The 20,151-nt window shown below is 52.6% G+C and overlaps 3 protein-coding genes across 7 annotated transcripts in view; 2 read left to right on the top strand and 1 right to left on the bottom strand.

Annotated features, from left to right (window-relative positions):
- UBE2O (ubiquitin conjugating enzyme E2 O) overlaps window positions 1–5,353 on the bottom strand; it is a 56,105-nt gene extending 50,752 nt beyond the window's left edge. For 3 of the 4 annotated variants that reach the window (XR_003525185.2, XM_027625069.2, XM_027625068.2), the window contains exon 1: window positions 4,894–5,353. Coding sequence is in view for 3 of the 4 variants with exons in the window: in XM_027625069.2 (XP_027480870.1) it covers window positions 4,894–5,286 (393 nt within the window). In the remaining variant the exon portion in view is untranslated. The remainder of the gene's footprint in view (window positions 1–4,893) is intronic. The other variant, XM_027625070.2, reaches the window with a different exon arrangement.
- The window catches only part of LOC113939299 (60S ribosomal protein L35a-like), a 426,207-nt gene that overhangs the window by 394,297 nt on the left and 11,759 nt on the right, over window positions 1–20,151 (top strand). The gene's annotated exons all lie outside the window — the stretch shown is intronic.
- On the top strand, window positions 17,232–20,046 carry AANAT (aralkylamine N-acetyltransferase). 2 transcript variants are annotated; one of them, XM_027625124.2, is made up of 5 exons: window positions 17,232–17,533; window positions 17,862–17,941; window positions 18,323–18,560; window positions 18,847–19,001; window positions 19,356–20,046. In XM_027625124.2, the coding sequence occupies exons 3-5, from the start codon at window positions 18,398–18,400 to the stop codon at window positions 19,659–19,661; spliced, it is 624 nt and encodes a 207-aa protein (XP_027480925.1). In that variant the 5' UTR covers window positions 17,232–17,533; window positions 17,862–17,941; window positions 18,323–18,397; the 3' UTR covers window positions 19,662–20,046. The 2 variants fall into 2 exon arrangements, with proteins under 2 accessions (XP_027480925.1, XP_027480926.1); XM_027625125.2 differs by having other exon boundaries at window positions 17,232–17,486.

The following is a 20,151-nucleotide window of genomic DNA, read 5'->3' on the forward strand; positions in this document are numbered from 1 at the left end:
AAGTTATTTAACCCTGCCCCTCAGTCTCCTCCTCTGAAATACACGGGTCATAATAGTACCTAATTCACAGGGTTGTTGGGAGCACTGAGTAATACACGTAGAACACTCAGTGCCTGGCACACAGTAACACTACATAAAATGTTTGTCCTTATTATTATTTTAAAATACAAAAGCAACACTCTACCATCCTTGTAATTCATTCTTTTGGAAATTTCCAAAAGATGTCTTCCAAATTCTGGAAAATATACACACATAGACATATATAGTCATTCGACATCACTCCCCCCACCCCGGGAGGTTAGTGGACTTTGGCAGGTATTACTTTAAATGTGCATAAAGTTTCAGAGGAGGGAAGTTATGGGTATTTATAGAAGAAGCTTAATATATCCACCAGCTCATGAGCAACAATGTGATTGATTAGCAGGAATTCCACCACCACTGAAACAGACCCCACTGGGGCATCTTTTGCCTCTGGAGGCATGGCTCTCTCTGATGCACAGAAGTGATCTCCTGAAGGGGTGGGGCTGGCGTGGCTCTCTCTGATGCACAGAAGTGATCTCCTGAAGGGGTGGGGCTGGCGTGGCTCTCTCTGATGCACAGAAGTGATCTCCTGACAGGGTGGGGCTGGCTCTGTCTGATGGACATCAGGATGGTGGCTGCTAACAGCCAAGTGGCCATACCACCCAGCTACGCTTCTGGTTCAGGCTCGTTTCAGGGGCTAGAAAGACAGATCCTGTCTTTTATTGCAGTGAGAAAAATGAGGCAGTGACTAGGCCAAGGTCATTCAGAGTAGGTGACGGCTGGGAAGAGCACCCAGGGGTTTTGACTTCCAATCACAGACACAAACACACATCCCTCATCTGGTGAAAGTGCCCTTGAGTGAAGCGGCAAGTCAGACAGAGACATAATCAAGGCACTGAGTCCCAGGAGCTAGAAGGGGGCGAACCAAAGGACAAAGAATAAAGTCACAGAACAGCTGTGCCAGTCTGCAAGTGCCGTGATCCTATCTGAATAAAGTGCAATTAGATGCACTCAGTCCTGCATCTTGGTTAACCTTACATAACTTCTTCCTATTACATCACTAAGAACAATTGCTTTTAATGAGTCCAGCACCTGGACAAGTGAAGCAAGCAACCTTCACATGCTATGATGCTACATCTAAACAGTTTTCCCCAGGGAAATGTTGGCCTGAGTAGAAGCCAAAAATAAACTGAAAAGCCAATTCCTAAGGGACCTGTCATGAGGGATGCTACACACACACACACAGAGCCTTAGAAAAGCAGAGTGATCACAGACACAGCTTTAACTTAAAGACATTAAATCTCAAATCAGGAGAGACTCTGGATGTTGTGGCACCTTTAAACAAAAGACAGCACACAAGAGATGGGAAAACGAAAGCATAAACAGGAAGCCCCCAAACTTGGACTGACAGACAGCAGTCTGTTCTCTTCCTAACAGGGGCCATTCTGTCCAACCATGACAGGTGGAGGCCGGAAGGACCCACCATGTCTAGCCAGTGCTCAAGAAGGCAGAGACTGGAGGCATTTGGCTTTATTCCAAAATGTTACTCAAGGATGGCCACTGATGGGGAAGGGGTAATTCACATAGAAGATCCCTGGGCAAATGGGAAAAGTTACAAGTGGGTAAGTCAGATGAAGGGGACAGGTGGTTGAGGAAAAGAAGCAGCACAAGGTACGTGCTTGTTTTAAGTCCTAAAGAAGCTTGACTTTGGCTGCTGGAAGCCTCGGGAACTGGACCATAAATCCTGCAATTTCAAGGAAGAGCTATTTACTTTATTTCTTTTTTTTTTTTAAAGATTTTATTTATTTATTTGACAGAGAGAGACATGGAGAGAGCACAAGCAGGGGGAGCGGCAGAGGGAGAAGCAGGTTCCCCACTAAGCAGAGAGCCAGATTCGAGGCTCGATCCCAGGATCCTGGATCATGACCTGAGCTGAAGGCAGATGCTTAACCTACTGAGCCACCCAGGCGCCCCTGCTTATTTTATTTCTGTTGATAGTTTTCACAGAAGTGGCCAGGAGCAGGTAGACCTTGTTGGCCAGCCTCTTCATCTCTCTTTATGAATTTGTTCTTTAAAACCTAAGAGGCTAGTATTAAGCCTTTACTCATTGCCCAACAAATTAACCTGAAAACTACAAAAATACTCCACAGCCTACTAAACACTCCACATTAAGAGGGTACTATTAAAAAAATTCCAATAGGTGGCAGCTTTAAAAAGAAGTATGTTTCTCAATACTGTCACCACATTATTCTATCAGTAACTGGGTTCTCAAAGCTCATAACCAAATTAGTGATGGAGTAGGAATCAGAACCTAAATGCTCAGCCTTGGTCTAATGGTCTCTCCTTTACAGCACACTGTCACCTCCACAGATTTATAAGGGGTGAGAGGTGAGAAGAAAAAAAATCTTCCTACCACTTCCTAGACTGCAAGTTCCCACCCAGCCCCCTAGTTGGAGTCATCTGTCCCTAGGGTTTATGGTAACCTACAGCTACCTATCAGGTATACACCCCCCCCAGCCCCCAAACAAACCTACTCTTAATTTCTAAAAGAACCAGGTCTTGCCATCCACAAATGGACACTACACGCCACTGCTTCCTAGAGTTCCTATGCCCTTTAGCTTTTGCTAAGCTCAGAAGCTCAGACACTCCAGTGGCAAAGAAAACACCACCACTGGAGCCACAATGGATTTCAACAAATTCAAAGCAAATCACAAGAGGGCAGCTTCAAAATGTATCCAAGCTGGTGCCTTAAAATTGCTTTCTACTTAATTCCTAGATAGGTATTTTAAGTCAAACTTGGTATAATAACACACGGCGGGAGGAGGCAGACAGAACATAACTGTAAATAAAGTTAACCACCAAAGTCAAGATGAACAGAAACAACAACTGATAAATATGGCAGCTCCCGGTAGTGGAGCTTGGCCTGCCCGCCGAGTCCCAGGGCAGGAGGCCATGACACAGTGAAATGAGTTGCATTCCAAGAGTCACCAACCTCTAGAGAAGATGGTCAGGGAAAAACATTTTTCAAAAACCCACAGGAAGACATCAGCAGCCATTCGTTAGTTAAGACAATGTAGAAACACTGTATAAAGAGCAAAAATCTTCTCTTTCCGACGTAACACCACCAGTGGTAATTTTTAACAAGCATTCCGCTATAAAAAGTACAATTTTCCACATACTTTTGCACACGAACTTAAAATTTCTCCCCGAGTCAGAGCAGCTAATGCCTGATTTGCATTTCTCTGAGGGGAAGCCAGGGGTCCCGTACGCGGATTTCTGTGTCTGTGGATGTGTGCACACTGGCAAGGAGAAAGACCCTGCTGGTATCAAGTCACTCGTGCCACTAGGAAGTGGATCACAGGCTCTTCCTGGGAGTGGGGCCTTTTCCCCTGCCAAGAGCTGTTATCACAAACCCCCTTTGTAGCATGGCAAGCCCTAACCCTCTGTGGCCTTTTCTCCAAATGTGTGAGAAACCCAGATTAACTTCTCAAGTGCCCTCCCCTGAAATCAAACCTGTCAACAGCCCAGGCCCGATTCCTGCTTAGAAATGTTTTCTTGAAGAGGAGGAGGAGGAGACGAAGAAGGTGTGAAAGATACAGGGGTGTGTGTGTGTGTGTGTGTGTGTGTGTGTGTGTGTGTGTGTGTGTGTGTGTATCACTCACAGGAATTCACACTCAGGAAAACAAGACAGAAGAAGCGTGTGTGTGTGTGTGTGTGTGTGTGTGTGTGTGTATCACTCACAGGAATTCACACTCAGGAAAACAAGACAGAAGAAGCGTGTGTGTGTGTGTGTGTGTGTGTGTGTGTGTGTGTGTGTATCACTCACAGGAATTCACACTCAGGAAAACAAGACAGAAGAAGCCACCAAACACACCAGGGGTGTGTGTGTGTGTGTGTGTGTGTGTGTGTGTATCACTCACAGGAATTCACACTCAGGAAAACAAGACAGAAGAAGCCACCAAACCAACCTTGGTTCAAGGTTTCAGGTTTAAGATGATAAACCCCTTTGTCTGTAAAACTGCAATATTCACCAGCCTCACCCCAACAGCGTTAGGGAGTTTGATGTTTGCCCGACAGCCTCAGGTCAGGAAAAAATCTTGGGTTTCCAAATGGGTGGCTCTTGTCCATCCATGGTTCCACAGCATTTTTTTTTTCAAGAAGTCCAGCTGCACTTGGGAGTCATCAATCCCAGTCGCAGCTGTCACATGCCCCCCCACCCCGTACTATTAATATCACGGCTCTGATGGTTAATGATTTTACTCACAAAGTTCCCCGCAGCAATTAAAACAAGGCAACAAGGTTAAAAAAAAAAAAAAAAAAAGGGCGGGGGGAGGGGGTTGGGTTTCTTTACCCATTATAACGCATTCTGTCATCTAGAGAACTTCTTGGGTTTTTATGCCACACGAGATTTTCACCTCTATCTCTGTTTTGGAACGCCCACAACCCTTCCCCGCACGGACCCGGCACGGCCTTCCTCTCTGGATGCACAATGCAGTATGTAGCTCCTCGGGGGTCAGCAAAACGCCGCACTGGTGTAATGCCGAGCGTGCCTCAGAGCCTGAGGAGTTCCCCACTGTAGTGGGTCCACGTACAGAATCTTGAGGCCGACACCACAGCACCGCAAGGCTTGGAAGTCCCTTCGCGTGGGAAAGCCCGGGGCCCGGTGGCCCGGGGCTGGTGCAATGACTTTGCACCGGAGCGTCCCCTCCGCGGAGGCTCGTCCTCTCGCCTCGGCCCACTGCAGTTGCACCATTCCGGCCAGCGCCTCGCGCACCTCCCCTCCCCGGCCTAGGGCTCCTGCAGCAACTCCGTCCCTGCGTCGGTCCCCGCCCCACCCCGGCCCCGGCCCCGGCCCCGGCCCGCCCGCCGCACCTTGGTCTCCTTCACGTGCTGCTTGACTCCCTCCGGGTACCACTGGACGCGCACGTAGCCGCGGCGCAGCGGGCTGGCCCGGCCCTCCTCGTGGCCCGCGCCCCCCGCCTCGGAGCAGCCCGAGCTCCCGCGGCCCTCCTCCTCGCCCTCCGAGTCCGAGTCCTCGCCGTGGATGAGGCGCACCAGCCCGAAGTGCACCGAGCCGCGGTAACGGCCCGACACCAGGTCGTGAGAGAACAGCAGCCGCTGCGAGCCGGCTTCGGGGCCGGAGTCCGAGGACGGCCCGGAGGCCGAGTCCGGGGCGGGCGCCGGGGCGGGGGCCGCGTCCGGGGTCGGGGCCGCGTCCGGGGCCTGGGCGGGAGCCGGAGCTGCGGGCGCTGCGGGATCCGCCATAACTGCTCTGCGCGAGTCTCGGGCGGCGGCGGCGGCGGCGGTGGCGGTGCTGGCGGTGGCGGCGCTGGCGGTGGCGGCGGCGGCGAACAGGGCACGGGGAGGCGGGGCCAGCCGGCGCGGGGGCGGGGCCACGGCGCGCTGACGTGGCCTGCGTGCCGCCGTCGTCAAGGAACCGAGATGCGGTTGCTAGGAGCTCTTGCCTCGTCGCTAGGGGACGCTGGAGATGCTGCCGGGGACTGGGGGGGAACGGCGGACTTCGCGAGGGAGGGGCGGGGCCGGAGGGGGTAAAAATTAGGGGAGCGGGACTGGGTGGGGACCCGGGAGGAGGAAGTGCAATGGGCACCGAGGAAAAGGGGAGTGGCCGAGGTGGGGCGAAGGATGGTCCGGAGACTGTCAACAACATTTAATGAGCCTCCTTGGCGTCTCCAGCCTGGTCCTACGCACTGGGAGGGGTGAGAAAGAGCAAGATACCGTCCCTGTCCTCTAGGTGTTTACAACCTAGTTGGAGAGACAAAACATATACATAGTAAATAGCTAAAAAGCAACTCCAAGGCAGCTTGTAAGCAAGGCTATAAAAGATATATAGAGAGAGCATATCTAGAGTGTATTGTATTAGGAAATTACATGCAAAGCTTGGAAGGTCATGACCCCTCAGGGATGGGTCATGGGGTTGGTGAAGGAGGTCCAGAGAAAGATCAGAAAGATAAGCATTAGTGGCCTCTATGGTTTGGCTTTAAAACCATCTAGAGGGGCTCAAAGCTCCATGAGGCTTAGTATACATGGCAAGAGGTAGGATGGTGAGGTAGTTAGGAGTGGGAGCCATGGTTGTTGCTGCCACTTACTAATCTTATAAAGGTAGGTAAGCTGATAAACTTCTTTTCACCTTAATTTTCTCATCAGTAAAATAGGGGTGATAATACCATTGGTGTCTCATCAGGCAATTGGGAGGATTGAAGGAAACAGCACCGTGCCTGACATACAGTTCCCTCCAAAAAGCTTAACCATTACTATAATATTTCAACCCTCCCTTCCTAGACTAAAATTCTAGACAGACAGAACTGTTATACTTACGGTTTCCTCCATATTGCTATTTTAAAATATAAAAAGTAATTATACTAATGTGTCCTTTAAATAAGTTCCAAAAGATTTAGATAACATTCTCAGAGGACAGATTCGCAATGGGTTTTGTTTTTTTTTTAAGATTTTATTTATTCATTTGACACAGAGAGACACAGGAGAGAGGGAACACAAGCAGGGGGAGTGGGAGAGGGAGAAGCAGGCTTCCTGCTGAGCAGGGAGCCTGCCTATGCGGGGCTGGATCCCAGGACCCTGGGATCATGACCAGAGCCAAAAGCAGATGCTCAACGACTGAGCCACCCAGGCGCTCCTCAGAATCGTAATGGGTTGTTAGAAGGCAACTAAGAATACTTAGGCTATGGCCCTAAACTTTCTCAGTCAAAATCATTTTTTTCCACATTTTCCTGCAAGACCATCAAAGATTGATTGGTAGGATGGTTCAATATTACAGTATTTGGGATCTTTTCAAAAGGCAGGATCCCTGTTCTTTGAGCAGCTTACAGACTGCCAAGGCTATAGAACTATACTCCTGGAAAACTCATAAGAACATACATGAAGCACCGATGGCAGCCTGAGTATATAATGTGTCCTGAGCCAAGCACTTCGAGAATATTGATGTAATATTGGGGTTGGGGTGGTTGTCAATGGACCCAGATCTTAGAAAACTCACAAACTAAGGTACAGATAAAAACGGTGGCTAAATGAGCTGAAGGGGAACTAGGATACAATTTAAGGGCAAAGCCGAGCTCACAAACCATGGCCTTTCCATCCCAGACCACTGTGAAGAGTGGCCATCCGGAATCACTGCTGGGAGGACTCTGTTCCCCACTCCCTCCCCTATAAAGACCTGGCAGGCTTAACAGCAATAATGCAGTAGCTTCGGTTCCACCTACCATGCCCCCTTAGCCCTGTCTCCTTAGTCCCCTGATAACCTAACATTTATTGAGCACCTATTATTGACCAGGTGCTGTGCCAGACACGTTCACATATATTATCTTGTTATCACAATTGTGGATATAGGTGTACTTTTTTTGTTTGTTTTTGTTTTTGAAGTGAGCTCTAGGCCCTACCTGGGGCTTGAACTCATGACCCCAAGGTCAGGAGTCACAGGCTACACCGACTGAGCCTGAGCCAGCCAGGCTCCCCTAGATATAGGTGTACGTAACCCCATTTTATCAATGAGGAAACAGGGTCCAGGAGTTCAGAGCCTAAGATCACAACATAGTAATCTGCAGAGCGAGTTGGAATCCGGTTTTCCTGACTCCAAGTGCAGGGGCTTCTCTAGTTCCTGGGTCTATCGGGATGGGGGAGGGGGCAAACAAGTAGGGTGAAGGGGCAGGGCAATGCGGGCCCCAAATCGTTGATGTCAAAAATCCAAGTGAGTTTTGCACTGTACTCCAGCTTATGCCTGTGTTCGTTTTGATATAAAAGGAATGTTCTTCCTCCCTAATCGGTAAAATTGGCACTCCAGGAAGATGTGCCATGTTTATTCTGTGGCTTCTTGTAATGATGGCTAATAATAGCTACCAGTTATTGAGTTGTAACTTAATACCAGGTACTATACTAAGTGCTTTACATAGATTATCCACCTTTACATAGATTAGTCCTCTGTGAGAGAGCAAGTATGAGCCCCCCTTTTGTGAAGCTTCATGCCCACGCTGGGCTGGCCCCCTCCCCCAGGAAACTGCTAGGTTGTAGGTAAGAGCCCTTGGTTTCAAATGTTGATCTCTCCCTTACTAACTAAACCCCTTTTGAGCATGTGGATCATGTCTTAGGCATGTGTGTTGCCACAGTGCCTAGTACAGTGCCTGGCACGGACTGGGTGCTCAGTGATGTACCATATCAGGGGGGGTCAAAGGCCTGAGATTCCTGTCCCTCCATTTGGTCAGTTTCCCATCCTCCCCCTATACACCCAAGGAGCTGCCCCTGCTATCTTTCAGCCTTTTTTGTCGCCCCCAGTTTGAGCTGTATCAGAGTCCTTTTAGAAGAGGCTCCGTATGTTCCCCCCCACCTCACTCAGACTGGAGATGCTCCAGTCAAGGTTTGAGGTTTGACCCCTTCCCAGTCCTTGAGCCCCCAACCACAGTCTGCACACCCAAGCTGGTGAGTGGGGTGAGCTGGGTTGAGAGCATTGGCTCAGTTTATATTTTCATAATTGCTGAATGAAAAAAAAAAAAAAAAAACCTTCATTCCCCGGTGGAGAAACCCCTTCTCTCGTGGCCCCAACACCCAGCCCTCCTTGGAGAATAGAGATTCTTCTCAGGGGAATTTTGCTTATTTACAAATATGCCTGCAAGAAACTGAGCCGGTCTGGCCACTCCCCTTGCTAAGGGGCTGGCAGGGTACAGGAGGCAACAGGGCTGTCTGCTGATCTCTGGGAAGCAGGCCCTGTCTTATCCCTATCTTAAACAGCCACTGGTTTAAAGGAAGTGTGCATGGGCCTCAGGGCCTCACACTGCCTCATGGGGGAGCCCCAGCCTGCTTGGCTTCTCCAAACTTCCCTGTGCGAGAGAATCCAGAGAACTCCTTCTACCCTGAAGTGCGTGCTTGGAGGCTCTAGGGTGCCTTCAGCACCGGAGTCTTCAGCTAGGAAGGTGGAGTGGGAGGGGAGCTACCCTGAGGGGCCGTTGCTAGCCTACTTGGAGAAATGCCCCTGCCTGAGGCTCCAGCTAGTGGCGGCTCAAGAATCATGGGCTTTTGGAAATAAACGGGTCCTTCTTGCCCCTGGAGCCTTACCCCTTTTTGTGTTGATGCCCTGGGAGAACAGTGGGATTTGCCCAGGATCACCCTGCAGTATGATCAGGATTAGGACCCAGATGGGCCGGCCCTGAGCCTTTCTCACTCCTGACTCAGGAATGGTTGCAATCCACGGGGCAAACTACTTTGTGCTGGGGGCACCAGTGAAAAGGTTGAACAGTAAGTGAGAGCCCAGGTTTGGCAGGTGCACTCTGTTTCCCTCCTTCCTTTGGATATAGGGGCCAGGGACAGCACATGCCCCCGGACCAGCTTGAAGAACAGTGGGGCTGCAGTCACTCCACCATCCCCCCTCCTCACCACCAAGTCCCAGATCGCCAGGGCCTTCCCCTCAGCGCCAACTCATGGATACTTCCTGGATGGCCAGCCAGATGTCACAAACCCATTTCCCCCAAACCCATGTCTTCTCCCAGACTCCTCATCCAGGTTGATGGCAGCATCACTTACCTGGGTACCAAGCTGGCCACCTGAGGGTTAATCCTTGATCTGAAGGGCCACATGTGATCAAAGTCCAGGTCATGGCCCCTCTACCCTCTTTCCAGCCCCCCTCAGGTCCAGAGCGGCTCCCCTGGGGGCCGCTCCACGGGGAGATAGGGTGGTGCCATGGTGCCGTGGCTAGGAGTGGGGTTCCAGAATCAATGGACCTGGGTTTGAGGCCTGCGATAGATAACCATTGACTCACTATGTGACCTTGGGTAAGCTATTTCACTTCCCTGAGACTCAGTTTCCTTTCTGTGAAATAGGAGTAATAATAGTACCTACTTCCTGGGGCTGTTGACAATATAACTGGCATGGTCAATATATGGTGCTTTGTGTAGGGCCTGTTCAGGTAGTGGGGCCTGATAAACGTTACCTGCTGGTGTGAGTTCATCCCCATCTCTTGCGCACACCACGGCTGTAGCCTCCTTCCCCTACCCCTGCCGCCGCCTAATCCATCCACCACCTTGTTCCCAGGGACATTGAAAATGCAAACAAGATCATCCAGCTTCTTGGCTTACCATCTCTCTGGGGCTGTCCTGGGTCAGCAGAGAATGACACGGTAGCCCTTCTGGAATTGATCTTCTCTACCTACCTCTAACCCTGTGTTCCCGCTCTACGCCCTGCACACATGCTCCGTGCTCCAGCCTTGGCCGCTTCCTTCAGGACCCCAATTTTTGGTGCCTGGTGCCTTTTCCCTTGTTCACCATCTGCCTGTAAGTGTTTATGCCTCAACTTCAACTCCTGTTTTTACCAAAAGAACTCCTTTTCATCTCACAAAACCCAGATCGGGCCTTCTTATCTATGATGTCCTCCAAGCACCCAATTCCTGATTATTTCCCCCATTTACCTGGTAATACCTGTGCGTTGTATTTTTTCCCCTCTGTGACACCCTTCTTCATCTTTATACCCCAGCATCCAGCACAGGTCTGACCCATAGTGTGTGCTCCAGAGATTTTTGTTGAGTGAACAAAACCAGCCAACTTCTCCCAATGGTTCGAAATGTGTCAGCAAGACTCCAGGACACCTCTGTCTTTCCTCAAGTCCCCTGCTGTCCATGTTTCCTAGATATGGAGAGGAATACACACACACACACACACACACACACACACACACACACACACACACACACACACACACTCTCTAGTTCTCTCTTTGGGCTTTAGCCTCTAGATCTGTGCTGTCTGTTGTGGTAACCCCTAACCGCACGTAGCTCTTAAGCACTTAACATGTGGCTCCTCTGAATCGACATGTGTTGTAAGTGTAAGATATACCCTGAATTTTGAAGACTTGCTTGCAGAAAAAAAAAAAAAACATCTAAAATACCTTCTTAATAATTTTATATTGATTACTTGTTGAAATGTCAATACCTTATATGTATTAGGTTAAATAAAATATATTATTAAAATCAAGTTCACCTGTTTCTTTTGGCTCTTTTTAATGTGGCTACTATAAAATCAAAAATCACATTATGGGCTCACATGACCTTTCGGACCGCAGGGCTCCCGATGCTCAGGGAGCCGTAGGTCCCTTCTTTCTCCAGGAGGTGGCGATCCCTCCCTGCCTTTGACACCTTGATTCCAGAAAGGTCTGGAAGGTTCTTGAACAAACAGCCTGTGTCATATGTCAGATATTGAACTCCAAATAAGGATGGGGCTCCATTCAGCCATGCAGTGAAGCCAGCATATTTACGCAAATGAGGCTTCAAAATAAATCCACAGGAAGTCAAGAAGCTAAATGCCATCCTTCTCAACAGAAGAATCAAGTTGATAGCTACTCTGCGGGGCACATGCCCCACTTTCAATATGGTCTCTGTTTTCCAGGCATTTATAAAGCCTGTTTGGGAGATGGGCGTCAGTGGATACCGTGTGCACAGCCCGAGTCCACGTTCCAATCCCAGGAACCCTTCCCCCAGCTGCCCGGCACTGGCTGCTGAGCCTCACAGCTTTGGTACCTCTCCAAGGATTGCCCTTGGCTGAAAGAAGGTGCCTCACCCATCCAATGACTGTCCTTAAGGAGGAACAAAGCCTGGCCCTCTCACCTCCATTCAGGACACCTGGGAAGGGGCACCCCAGCTTCAGAGCTTCTGGGATCAGCTGAGGTCTCCACTGGAACTGGCTCTTCACAGTTAAAGGTCCTCTGCCCACCTCTGCTGACCTTGCTCCCTGATGGCACTTCCAGTAAATGTCTTCATGCAGATCTGAGTCTTTAAGTCTAGATCCTGGGGAATCTGACCCATCACCATTGGTGCCAAGTGTGGTGTTAGGGAACAGACTCTAAACGGGATTCTAGAGCTGGATCACCTGCCTGTTAATGAGGATCCCCACCAGTAGTGGGAGGTGTAATATTCTGGGCCCTAGCACACTACAGTGGTGCAATCATTACAACTTTTGTGGGCAGTGAACCAGTGGAAGGAACTGCGGTAGTGGTGAATAATCTCAGGCATATGGGAGAGCAATCATTATAAGGACCATGGCACCTCATGACTATTGTTGGGGGCAGTCACACTGGAGAAAGACAGCAAAAAGCTGTGGGTGATGGGTCACCACTCGGAGGCTCGGTATAAAAGCCAGAGCGTCTCCTTGGCAGCATGTAATGAAACTTACCTCCTGAAGTCAGGGACCAGAGAAAAATAGAGAGCCAGGTTCCGGACCTAATAGGGGAAGCAGGGCCCTAAAAGAGGTTGAATCCCCAACCTTAGTGAGTCAGCTATGTCAAGGAGGACCCTAATTGGGAAGAGGGGGAACTCTGAGACATCTGGGGAGATCTGGGTCACTGGACTCAAAAATGTCAAAGCGCCAGGTTCTCCTTGAGTCTTCTGGACCCTCACAGCTGTGGCCCCCTCCTATGTGGCCCTCTCATGCCTGTGACCGGTTAGTGCTTTCTCCTTGCTAGACGACAAAACTCCTCCTTGTGAGACAAGTGCCAACCCTCCCCCTGCCCCCACCCCAAGGATCTATGCCATCTCCCCTCTTTGCCCCAGATCCATAGCTGGGTCTAAAGCACAACTTAACTCGGCTGCTAGTGCATGCTGGGCCACCGAAAGGGAGAAAAAAGCTGTATCGGGAAGGGACTGCAGGTCCTGGCCAACGGTGCCGACAGGAGCTGGGAGAATGTGGGCCTAGAGTGAAGGATACTGGGTCGAGAGAGGCAGAACATTAAGTTGGACAAGAATGTGTTGTTCTGGGAACAAACTTCCCCGCCACAGGATTTATCGCCCTGGCGAGGCCCCCGGAAGCTGGTGCTAGCATTCTGCTAGGGTAGCTCTTTGCAGCTTGGCGAGAGTGATCCAGAGCACCCACCCCTTGGCTGGCAGGATTGCCCTCAGCTCAGGAAGCTGCCTCACCAAGGTCAACGCAGGGCGGAAGGGTCTGCCCCCTGCCTGAGGCTGGGTGTCTCTGAAGGGCTTCTTGGCTCCTGAGCTCCCACAAGATGGGCTGGGGCCTCTGTGGCAAACCCCATCAACATGACTGCCTTCTCGCTCTGCCCAAGGCTGCTTCCCCTGCTCCCTGGTGAACCTCCTGCACGCAGTCCTCCATCTCACTTTCTGTTTCCTGGGGAACCTGCCTGTAAGAGACGAAGGTTGAAATGGTAAATACGGTTAGGCAAAATGTGCTCAGTGCCAGGTGCACAGGGCAGACCTTAGGTCCAGGGAAGGAGTTGAGAGAAAGAAACCACCCTGAAAACCACCAAAAAAATGCAACTGGTCGTGCAGACGCCCTAACAGAGAGCTGCCTTCCCTGCCCGTTATGGCCTTCCAGTGGCTGTGTGTGGAAAGTTGGGGGTCTCAGAAATATCATCATAGTGTCTCTGGGCCCCGTCTCTCAGGGGCCCACCTCTCAGTCTCCTCCAGGTGGACTCCCCTGGGCCCTGCAGTGGGAACCGGGCAGCTGTCACGCTGAGGGAAGGAGGAGAGAGAAGCAGGGGCTCCCGGAGGTTCTGGGCCCCGGGGGGATGCTCACCGCCACGCCGGGCCAGGCTCTGCAGTTTGTCAGAGTTGCTGCAGGCTGGGGGCCAGTGTTGGTGTCGGGGGAGTGGGGGAGGGAGGGAGAACATGGGGGCTGCCCCAGCCATGCCAAAGGGCCGGTGTATCTTTAACAGATGACCTCTGCTCTGTCACCATGAGGCTGCTCCCCCTCCGAAGAGTAGACATCCCTTAGCTTCCCTGTGGCAACATGGAGCCCTTCAGAACACTTCCTATACCGAGACCTCCGTTGTCTACTCGACCATGAGGACAGCCACCTCTGTGCCCGTCATCCTTTTGCTGCTTCAGATCGTTAGTGGGATAGGGGCTCAGCCGGGTCAGAGGTGAGGCTGTGCTGGGACAGGTGGGGAGTTAGGTAACACGGCCCTCTGGAGGGGATCTCTGTGTGCCTTCCACAACCTGGCTCCAAACTATCATAGAATGTTCTGGAACCCTGAAGCAGGAGCCAAGCCACAGCCTGTGGTTTGCTTGGAACCAAAGAGCCTTGTGGGAGAGAGCTGGAGCTCAGCCCACCGCTGTCATTCAGATGTGCGTGGACCTGTCTGGTGGACGGGGAGGCCAGACTGGAGGGAGTGAGGGGTAGCACCCCTAAGGAGAGCGGTGCTGGGAGAAGAAGTGTGGTATGGAGGCCAATGGGCAGAATCGGAGCTGGGGAGCAGTGGTTATTACAGGACCCTTTCCAGAGAGCTGGTGCTGGAAGGAGAAGACTGGCATAAAGAGCAAAACTGTATCAATAGGGGGCCTGACAAAAAGCACCCCGAGCCAATGGTCCCCATGCGGGACTCTGGGTTACACTGACTCTCTATCGGATACACAGCTCACCTCTGGGTCCGCTGTGGGAGCGTCTGCAATGTCCCCTGTGATGCCTCTCAGATAGATGGTACTCTTCTATTGCCCCCCTGAGCCTGGACAGAGCCTCAGAACCTGCCTGTGGGGATGGTGTTCCAAGGGCCACATGGGGCACAGGCGCTCTAAGATGAGTCTGTGCCTCTGAGGGAAGTCCATTTCTCTCCAGGGGCCCCTGGTGGGATCCATATTGTTCCAACCTCATCTTGGCAGAGTCTTCATGTCATCGGCGGGAGTTCCAGCCCAGGGCGGGGGGGTGGGAGATGTGTGGGGTGTGGGGTGAGGGGGGCTCTTGGTCTGTTTTACATGCTAGAGTTCCGCCGAAGACTCCACTTGCAAAGGGGTACAAAGGTTTGAACCCCTGCTCTATGCACATGGGTAGCTGGGCACACTCTTTTCCCACAAGAAAGACAAATAGGATGCCAAATTACAGCTCAGAGAATGTGCACTTCTTCTTCTTCTTCTTTTTTTTTTTTAAATAAACTCCACACCAATGTGGAGCTCGAACTTATGACCCAGAGATCGAGAACCACATGCTCTACTAACTGAGCCAACCAGACGTCCCTAAAAATTTCTTTTTTAATTTAAATAAAGTTGACATATAATGTTGCATTAGTTTGAGGTGGAAATCAGAATTTGGGATAAACAATTTTTTAGTAAAAGTATGCCCCAAATATCACATGGGACAGACTTATACTTAAAAAATTATTTGTGGGGTGCCTGGCTGTCTCAGTCTGTGGAGCATGCACCTCTTGATCTCAGGGTGGTGAGTTTGAGCCCCACGTTGGGTGCAGAGATTACTTAAAAATAAAATCTTAAAAAAAATTGTTTACCTGAAATTTGAATTTCACGGGGCTTCCTGCATTTTTAATTGCTAAATCTGGCAATCTCATTCACAAGGTACATCTCCTGAGGCCACTCTGCCGGTCAGATGAATTCGATGACAGCCCCTGGGGGAGGATGCCCTGGTGCCAGGACCCAGTTAGTGTTCTGAAATGCCTTAGCAGATCATCACTCAGCAAGGCTGGGACTAGAAACACATGCAGTCACTCTCGATGTTGGTGTTTGACTTTTTTTTTTTTTAAGATTGTATTTTTGGGGTGCCTGGGTGGCTCAATCAGTTAAACATCTGACTCTTGGTTTTGGCTCAGGTCATGATCTCAGGGTCGTGGATCAAGCCCTGTGTCAGGCTCCCTGCTCGTCGGGGAGTCTGCCTCTCTCTCTCCCTCTGCCTCTCCCCCCGCTCAAGCTCTCTCTGTCTCTCAAGTAAATAAATGAAACCTTAAAAAAAGAGAAAGAATTGAATGTTATATTACCGGCACCCCAGAAGCCCCGCTTGGGCAGCCACTGCCTCCAACACATAGATTAGAACAGAACCCATGGACTCAGAACCGCTCTTGTTTGGGGGCTTCTTTCATTCCCTGTTGCCTTGGTGAGGGTCCTCAGTGATGCCATGTGTCCTCATGGTCGTTTGCTCTCACAGCTGGATGATCCTCCATTTTGTGTCTATTCCATAGTCCCTTACCACTGATGGTCATTTGGGCTGTTTCCACCGGGGAACCTTCTAGCTCTATTGGTGTTTGAGTGGGGACTGCGGGTCCCAGGGCATGAGTCCAGCTTTATTTTATTTTATTTTTTTTTAAAGAGCCTGTCTATTTATTTATTTTATTTTATTTTATTTTTTTAAAAGATTTTATTTATTTATTTGACAGAGAGAGACAGCGAGAGCAGGAACACAAGCAGGGGGAGTGGGAGAGGGAGAAGCAGGCTTCCCGCGGAGCAGGGAGCCCGATGCGGGGCTCGATCCCAGGACCCCGGGATCATGACCTGAGCCGAAGGCAGACGCTTAATGACTGAGCCACCCAGGCGCCCGTGAGTCCAGCTTTAGCAGGTACTTCGAAGTCTTCCAAAGCGGCAGCCGCAGCCCCTTGGGGTTATTTAAGTACCTCAGGGTAATGGCAGGTGTGGGAGACTAGGCAGGGTACCGGGGCGGCGGGGGGGGCGGTGGGAGGAGGGTGTGAGTTGCTAAGGACCTCTTGCTTGTTTGGGTTGGTTTTTGCTACAGATGACCAGCTGGTACGCAGGAGGATTTGACTCTCACTTCTGGATCTGGGGATTTTCTCCAGAGCGCTCTGGAAAGAGTTATGCTTGGTTGCATCCATGGAGGAGGTAATTTATGAGGGCAGGATGTAGAGGGGCTTGTCTGGTGATCAGTGGCTTGCCTCTGTCTACACAGCAAGGTCCGAATACTGCCTGCCTCTCCAGTCTCCCTGGCTCTAGTAGACGGCACATCCTAAGAGCCAGATTTGGGCATCCCCTCCCAAGGCCGATGGGTCACTCACTGGCTCCCCCCTGCTTTGGTAGACCCTGACTTGAGGATACAGTCTGATGATTGGTAGAACCGTGAAGACGTGTCCCCGCCATTTGGAAAATCCACGGGGCCTAACATCCCTGGTGGGAACAGCGTGATGCTTGGAGACATGCCTGCGGTTGCCTCTCCTGCCCCTCCCCTCCCCGCAACTTGCTGGGAGGCTCTAAGCAGGTAATTCAGCCTCTCTGAGCCTCGGTGTCCTCTGTAAAATGGGGTTAATATTCACTGGGCTCTCATGTGGGTTAAAGGATATTCTTTCCTGAGGCTCAGCCCATAGCAAGGGCTACAAATGGTAGTGCTCTTTGGGCAGCAGGGGCTGGAAGGACTCTCCGAGCTGAGTGTGTCCGAGCCTCCGGAGCACAAAGGGTGAATGCCCGGCCCAGCCAGGCAAAACCGGAACAGGGATTAGAGCTGGACCCCTGAGGTTTAGCCCTGTGCTCTTCCCCCAGATTCTGGGCCCTCAATCAATCACTTAATCCCCTGTGCATCCAGTGTGTCACACCGATGTTTGACCCTCAGCAGGCAGGGTCACAGCCTGCTGGCTTTGTCCTGCTGGCGTAACACGGAGGCGGGGCGGGGATTATAAATCTGGGAGAACATCACATGTTCCCCAGTGACACCTGCTGCAACAGCCACGCAGCCCGGAGTCCCAGACTTCCCTGGCTCCCGCGCCTGCAGGCGACCTCCAGGGTGAGTGGCTCTGCGGTGGGAACATTGGGCCCCTGCTCAGAGTCCTGGTAAGTGGGCCGCCCCCATCCCACCCTCCCACCCCTGGCTCCCGGCCTTTAGGAACAGGAGCTACTTCTGCTTGGGGCTTCTAGGCATAGGGAGAAAAAGTGGAGGAGGGAAGGCAAGGCAAATATGGAAGAATCTGCAAGAGCATCACGGGAGATACAAAGTGCCATAGGGACATAGTCAGATGCCCTCCTGGCCGCTCCGCCCTACCTCCTCAGACTCTCCTGATCCTCCCGATGCCCTCATGTGTGCGTGGTCCAGTCTGGGGCCATCTGAGTAAACGTGAAGGCTCCTTGAGGACCCACTTTGATTAAGGGTCTTTTTCTCCAGGGCCTACAGCTGAAGCTGCCTAGAAAGCTGGAGCCACAGCATCCTACACCCAAAGAACTGGCGAGTCGCCTTCTGGGCAGGTGAGACAGACCGACCCACCCCGCTCATCGTTGTGCTAGACGTGGTCAGTGGTCACCCCTCCCACCTTGGGCAGCAAGCGGTGTTGGGATGCCTTGGGCTCCACGGGGCCCTGCCCACCCCTCCCACTGCCTCCTGGGACTTAGATGTACCTGGAGGGCAGTGAGGCCAGGATCTGGAGGTTTGGAAGGGCTGCTCTGCGGGTACTTCTGGCTGAGAGGGAGAGACGGAGAGACGGCACCAACACTTACAGCCCCCAGAATCCGCACTGGGGCTCGCCCAACCCCAGGTCCGCTTACAAAAGAGGCAAGGTGCACCGTCACCCTGGCCTGCCCCTATTGGAGTTGAGGACCATACCCCTGACCCTCACTCCTCTCCAATAGGTGCTGGAGGGCCCTTGTAGGTGCCGAAGGCCACTTCTGAAGTTGGGGCATCCCAAGGAGGCACCAGCAGCCAAGATGTCCACACAGAGCCCTCCCGACCTGGAGCCCGAGGCCTTGGACCTGCGGTCTGGGATCCCAGGGGCCCCAAGCCACCAGCGGCGCCACACACTTCCCGCCAGTGAGTTCCGCTGCCTCACTCCGGAGGATGCTGCCAGCGTGTTTGAGATCGAGCGTGAAGGTAAGCGGGCCCCGCAGAGGGCCTGTGGGGAGGAGCCCCTGTCCTTGGTGGCTGGGTCCCCAGGGGATCAGATTGGAGGTGTATTTCTGTGTGTGCGCATGCATGCGTGTTCAGGAAAGCGGGGGTGGGAACAGCCCTGAATCCCATTTTCTTGTGGGCGAGGGTGGGGGGGGGGGGGCGGGCGGGGCGGGAGACCCCACCTGGGCTTCTGAGCAGATGCTTGGTGTGCAGTGGCCAGTGGCATGTGGCGGGGTGACCACTGAGTCACCTGCCGCACCTCCTGCAGCCTTCATCTCTGTCTTGGGCATCTGCCCCTTGTATCTGGATGAGGTCAAGTACTTCCTGACCCTGTGTCCAGAGCTGTCCCTGGGCTGGTTCCAGGAGGGCCGCCTCGTGGCCTTCATCATCGGCTCGCTTTGGGACCAGGAGAGACTCACTCAGGTGAGGGCAGGATGGGGCTGGGACGCTCGGACGCTCCCTCTGGAAGGGAGGCTGCCACCCCCAGGCCCTGGCTTCTCCTGCTCAGAGGGACGCAGAGGAGGCCAGGGGCTGGAATTTCTTCCTCTGGTCCTCTCCCGGGTCAAAAGGACTCACCTCTTTGGGGCTCAAAGGCCTTCATGAAGGGTCCTCCATGGGGCGGAGGGTAGAGTTCCCAATTTGGGGCCCTCCATGGCTGGGAAGGGAGCCCCGCCTGGAGGCACTCAGGAGACACTTGCCCTTGGCCGGATTGGGGCTAGTTTGGGAGGCAGGTATGGGCAGAGCGGGATCTGGACTCACAGCCCTGCTTGTTTCCAGGAGTCGCTGACGCTGCACCGGCCCGGGGGCCACACTGTCCACCTGCACGTGCTGGCAGTGCACCACGCTTGCCAGCGGCAGGGCAAGGGCTCCACGCTGATGTGGCGCTACCTGCACCACCTGGGCAGTCAGCCAGCAGTGCACCGGGCCGTGCTCATGTGTGAGGACAGACTGGTGGCCTTCTACCAGAGGTTCGGCTTCAGCCTTATGGGCCCATGCGCCATCACCCTGGGCTCACTCACCTTCATGGAGCTCCAGTGTTCCACGCAAGGCAACGGCTCCCTGCGTCGGAACAGCGGCTGCTGACACCTGCCGCCCCATGGTGCCCACAGCCACCCGGCACCGGTGTCCCCTTCTCTCCCCAGCCCAGGCTGTATGCCGAACTGTGCTGGAGGTGGGGCTGGGTTGGTAACTGGGGACAGCAGGAGGTGTCCTGCGACCCGCCTCGGTGACTCCCTCATTTTCAGGAACCGATGGTGGACCCTCTGGGCAGGCAGCCTCCTCGACTCACGCGAGGTGCCTGGTTCTCAGGCCCTTATTCTCCCCAGCCTCAGGGACTTCCGTTCTCGTCCTCAGCCCCAGAATGGGGCGTACCTGGGAGCAAGGAAGAGCAAGGGCTACCTCCCAGCTACCCCCACGTGCCCCCCACCCCTCGCCTCGGAAACCCCGGGTCCTGTTCCCTCTAATAAAATAGTTGTGCCACATAACCTCCCAGGTGGCTTCTTGTGTGGGGTGAGGGTTGCGGGTGAGGCACAGTGAAGGGACGAGGTCTGTGCCTTCCCCCCTGCCGTCTCTG

Source organism: Zalophus californianus, chromosome 16 (genome assembly GCF_009762305.2).
Source record: "Zalophus californianus isolate mZalCal1 chromosome 16, mZalCal1.pri.v2, whole genome shotgun sequence".
NCBI classification, from domain to species: domain Eukaryota; kingdom Metazoa; phylum Chordata; class Mammalia; order Carnivora; family Otariidae; genus Zalophus; species Zalophus californianus.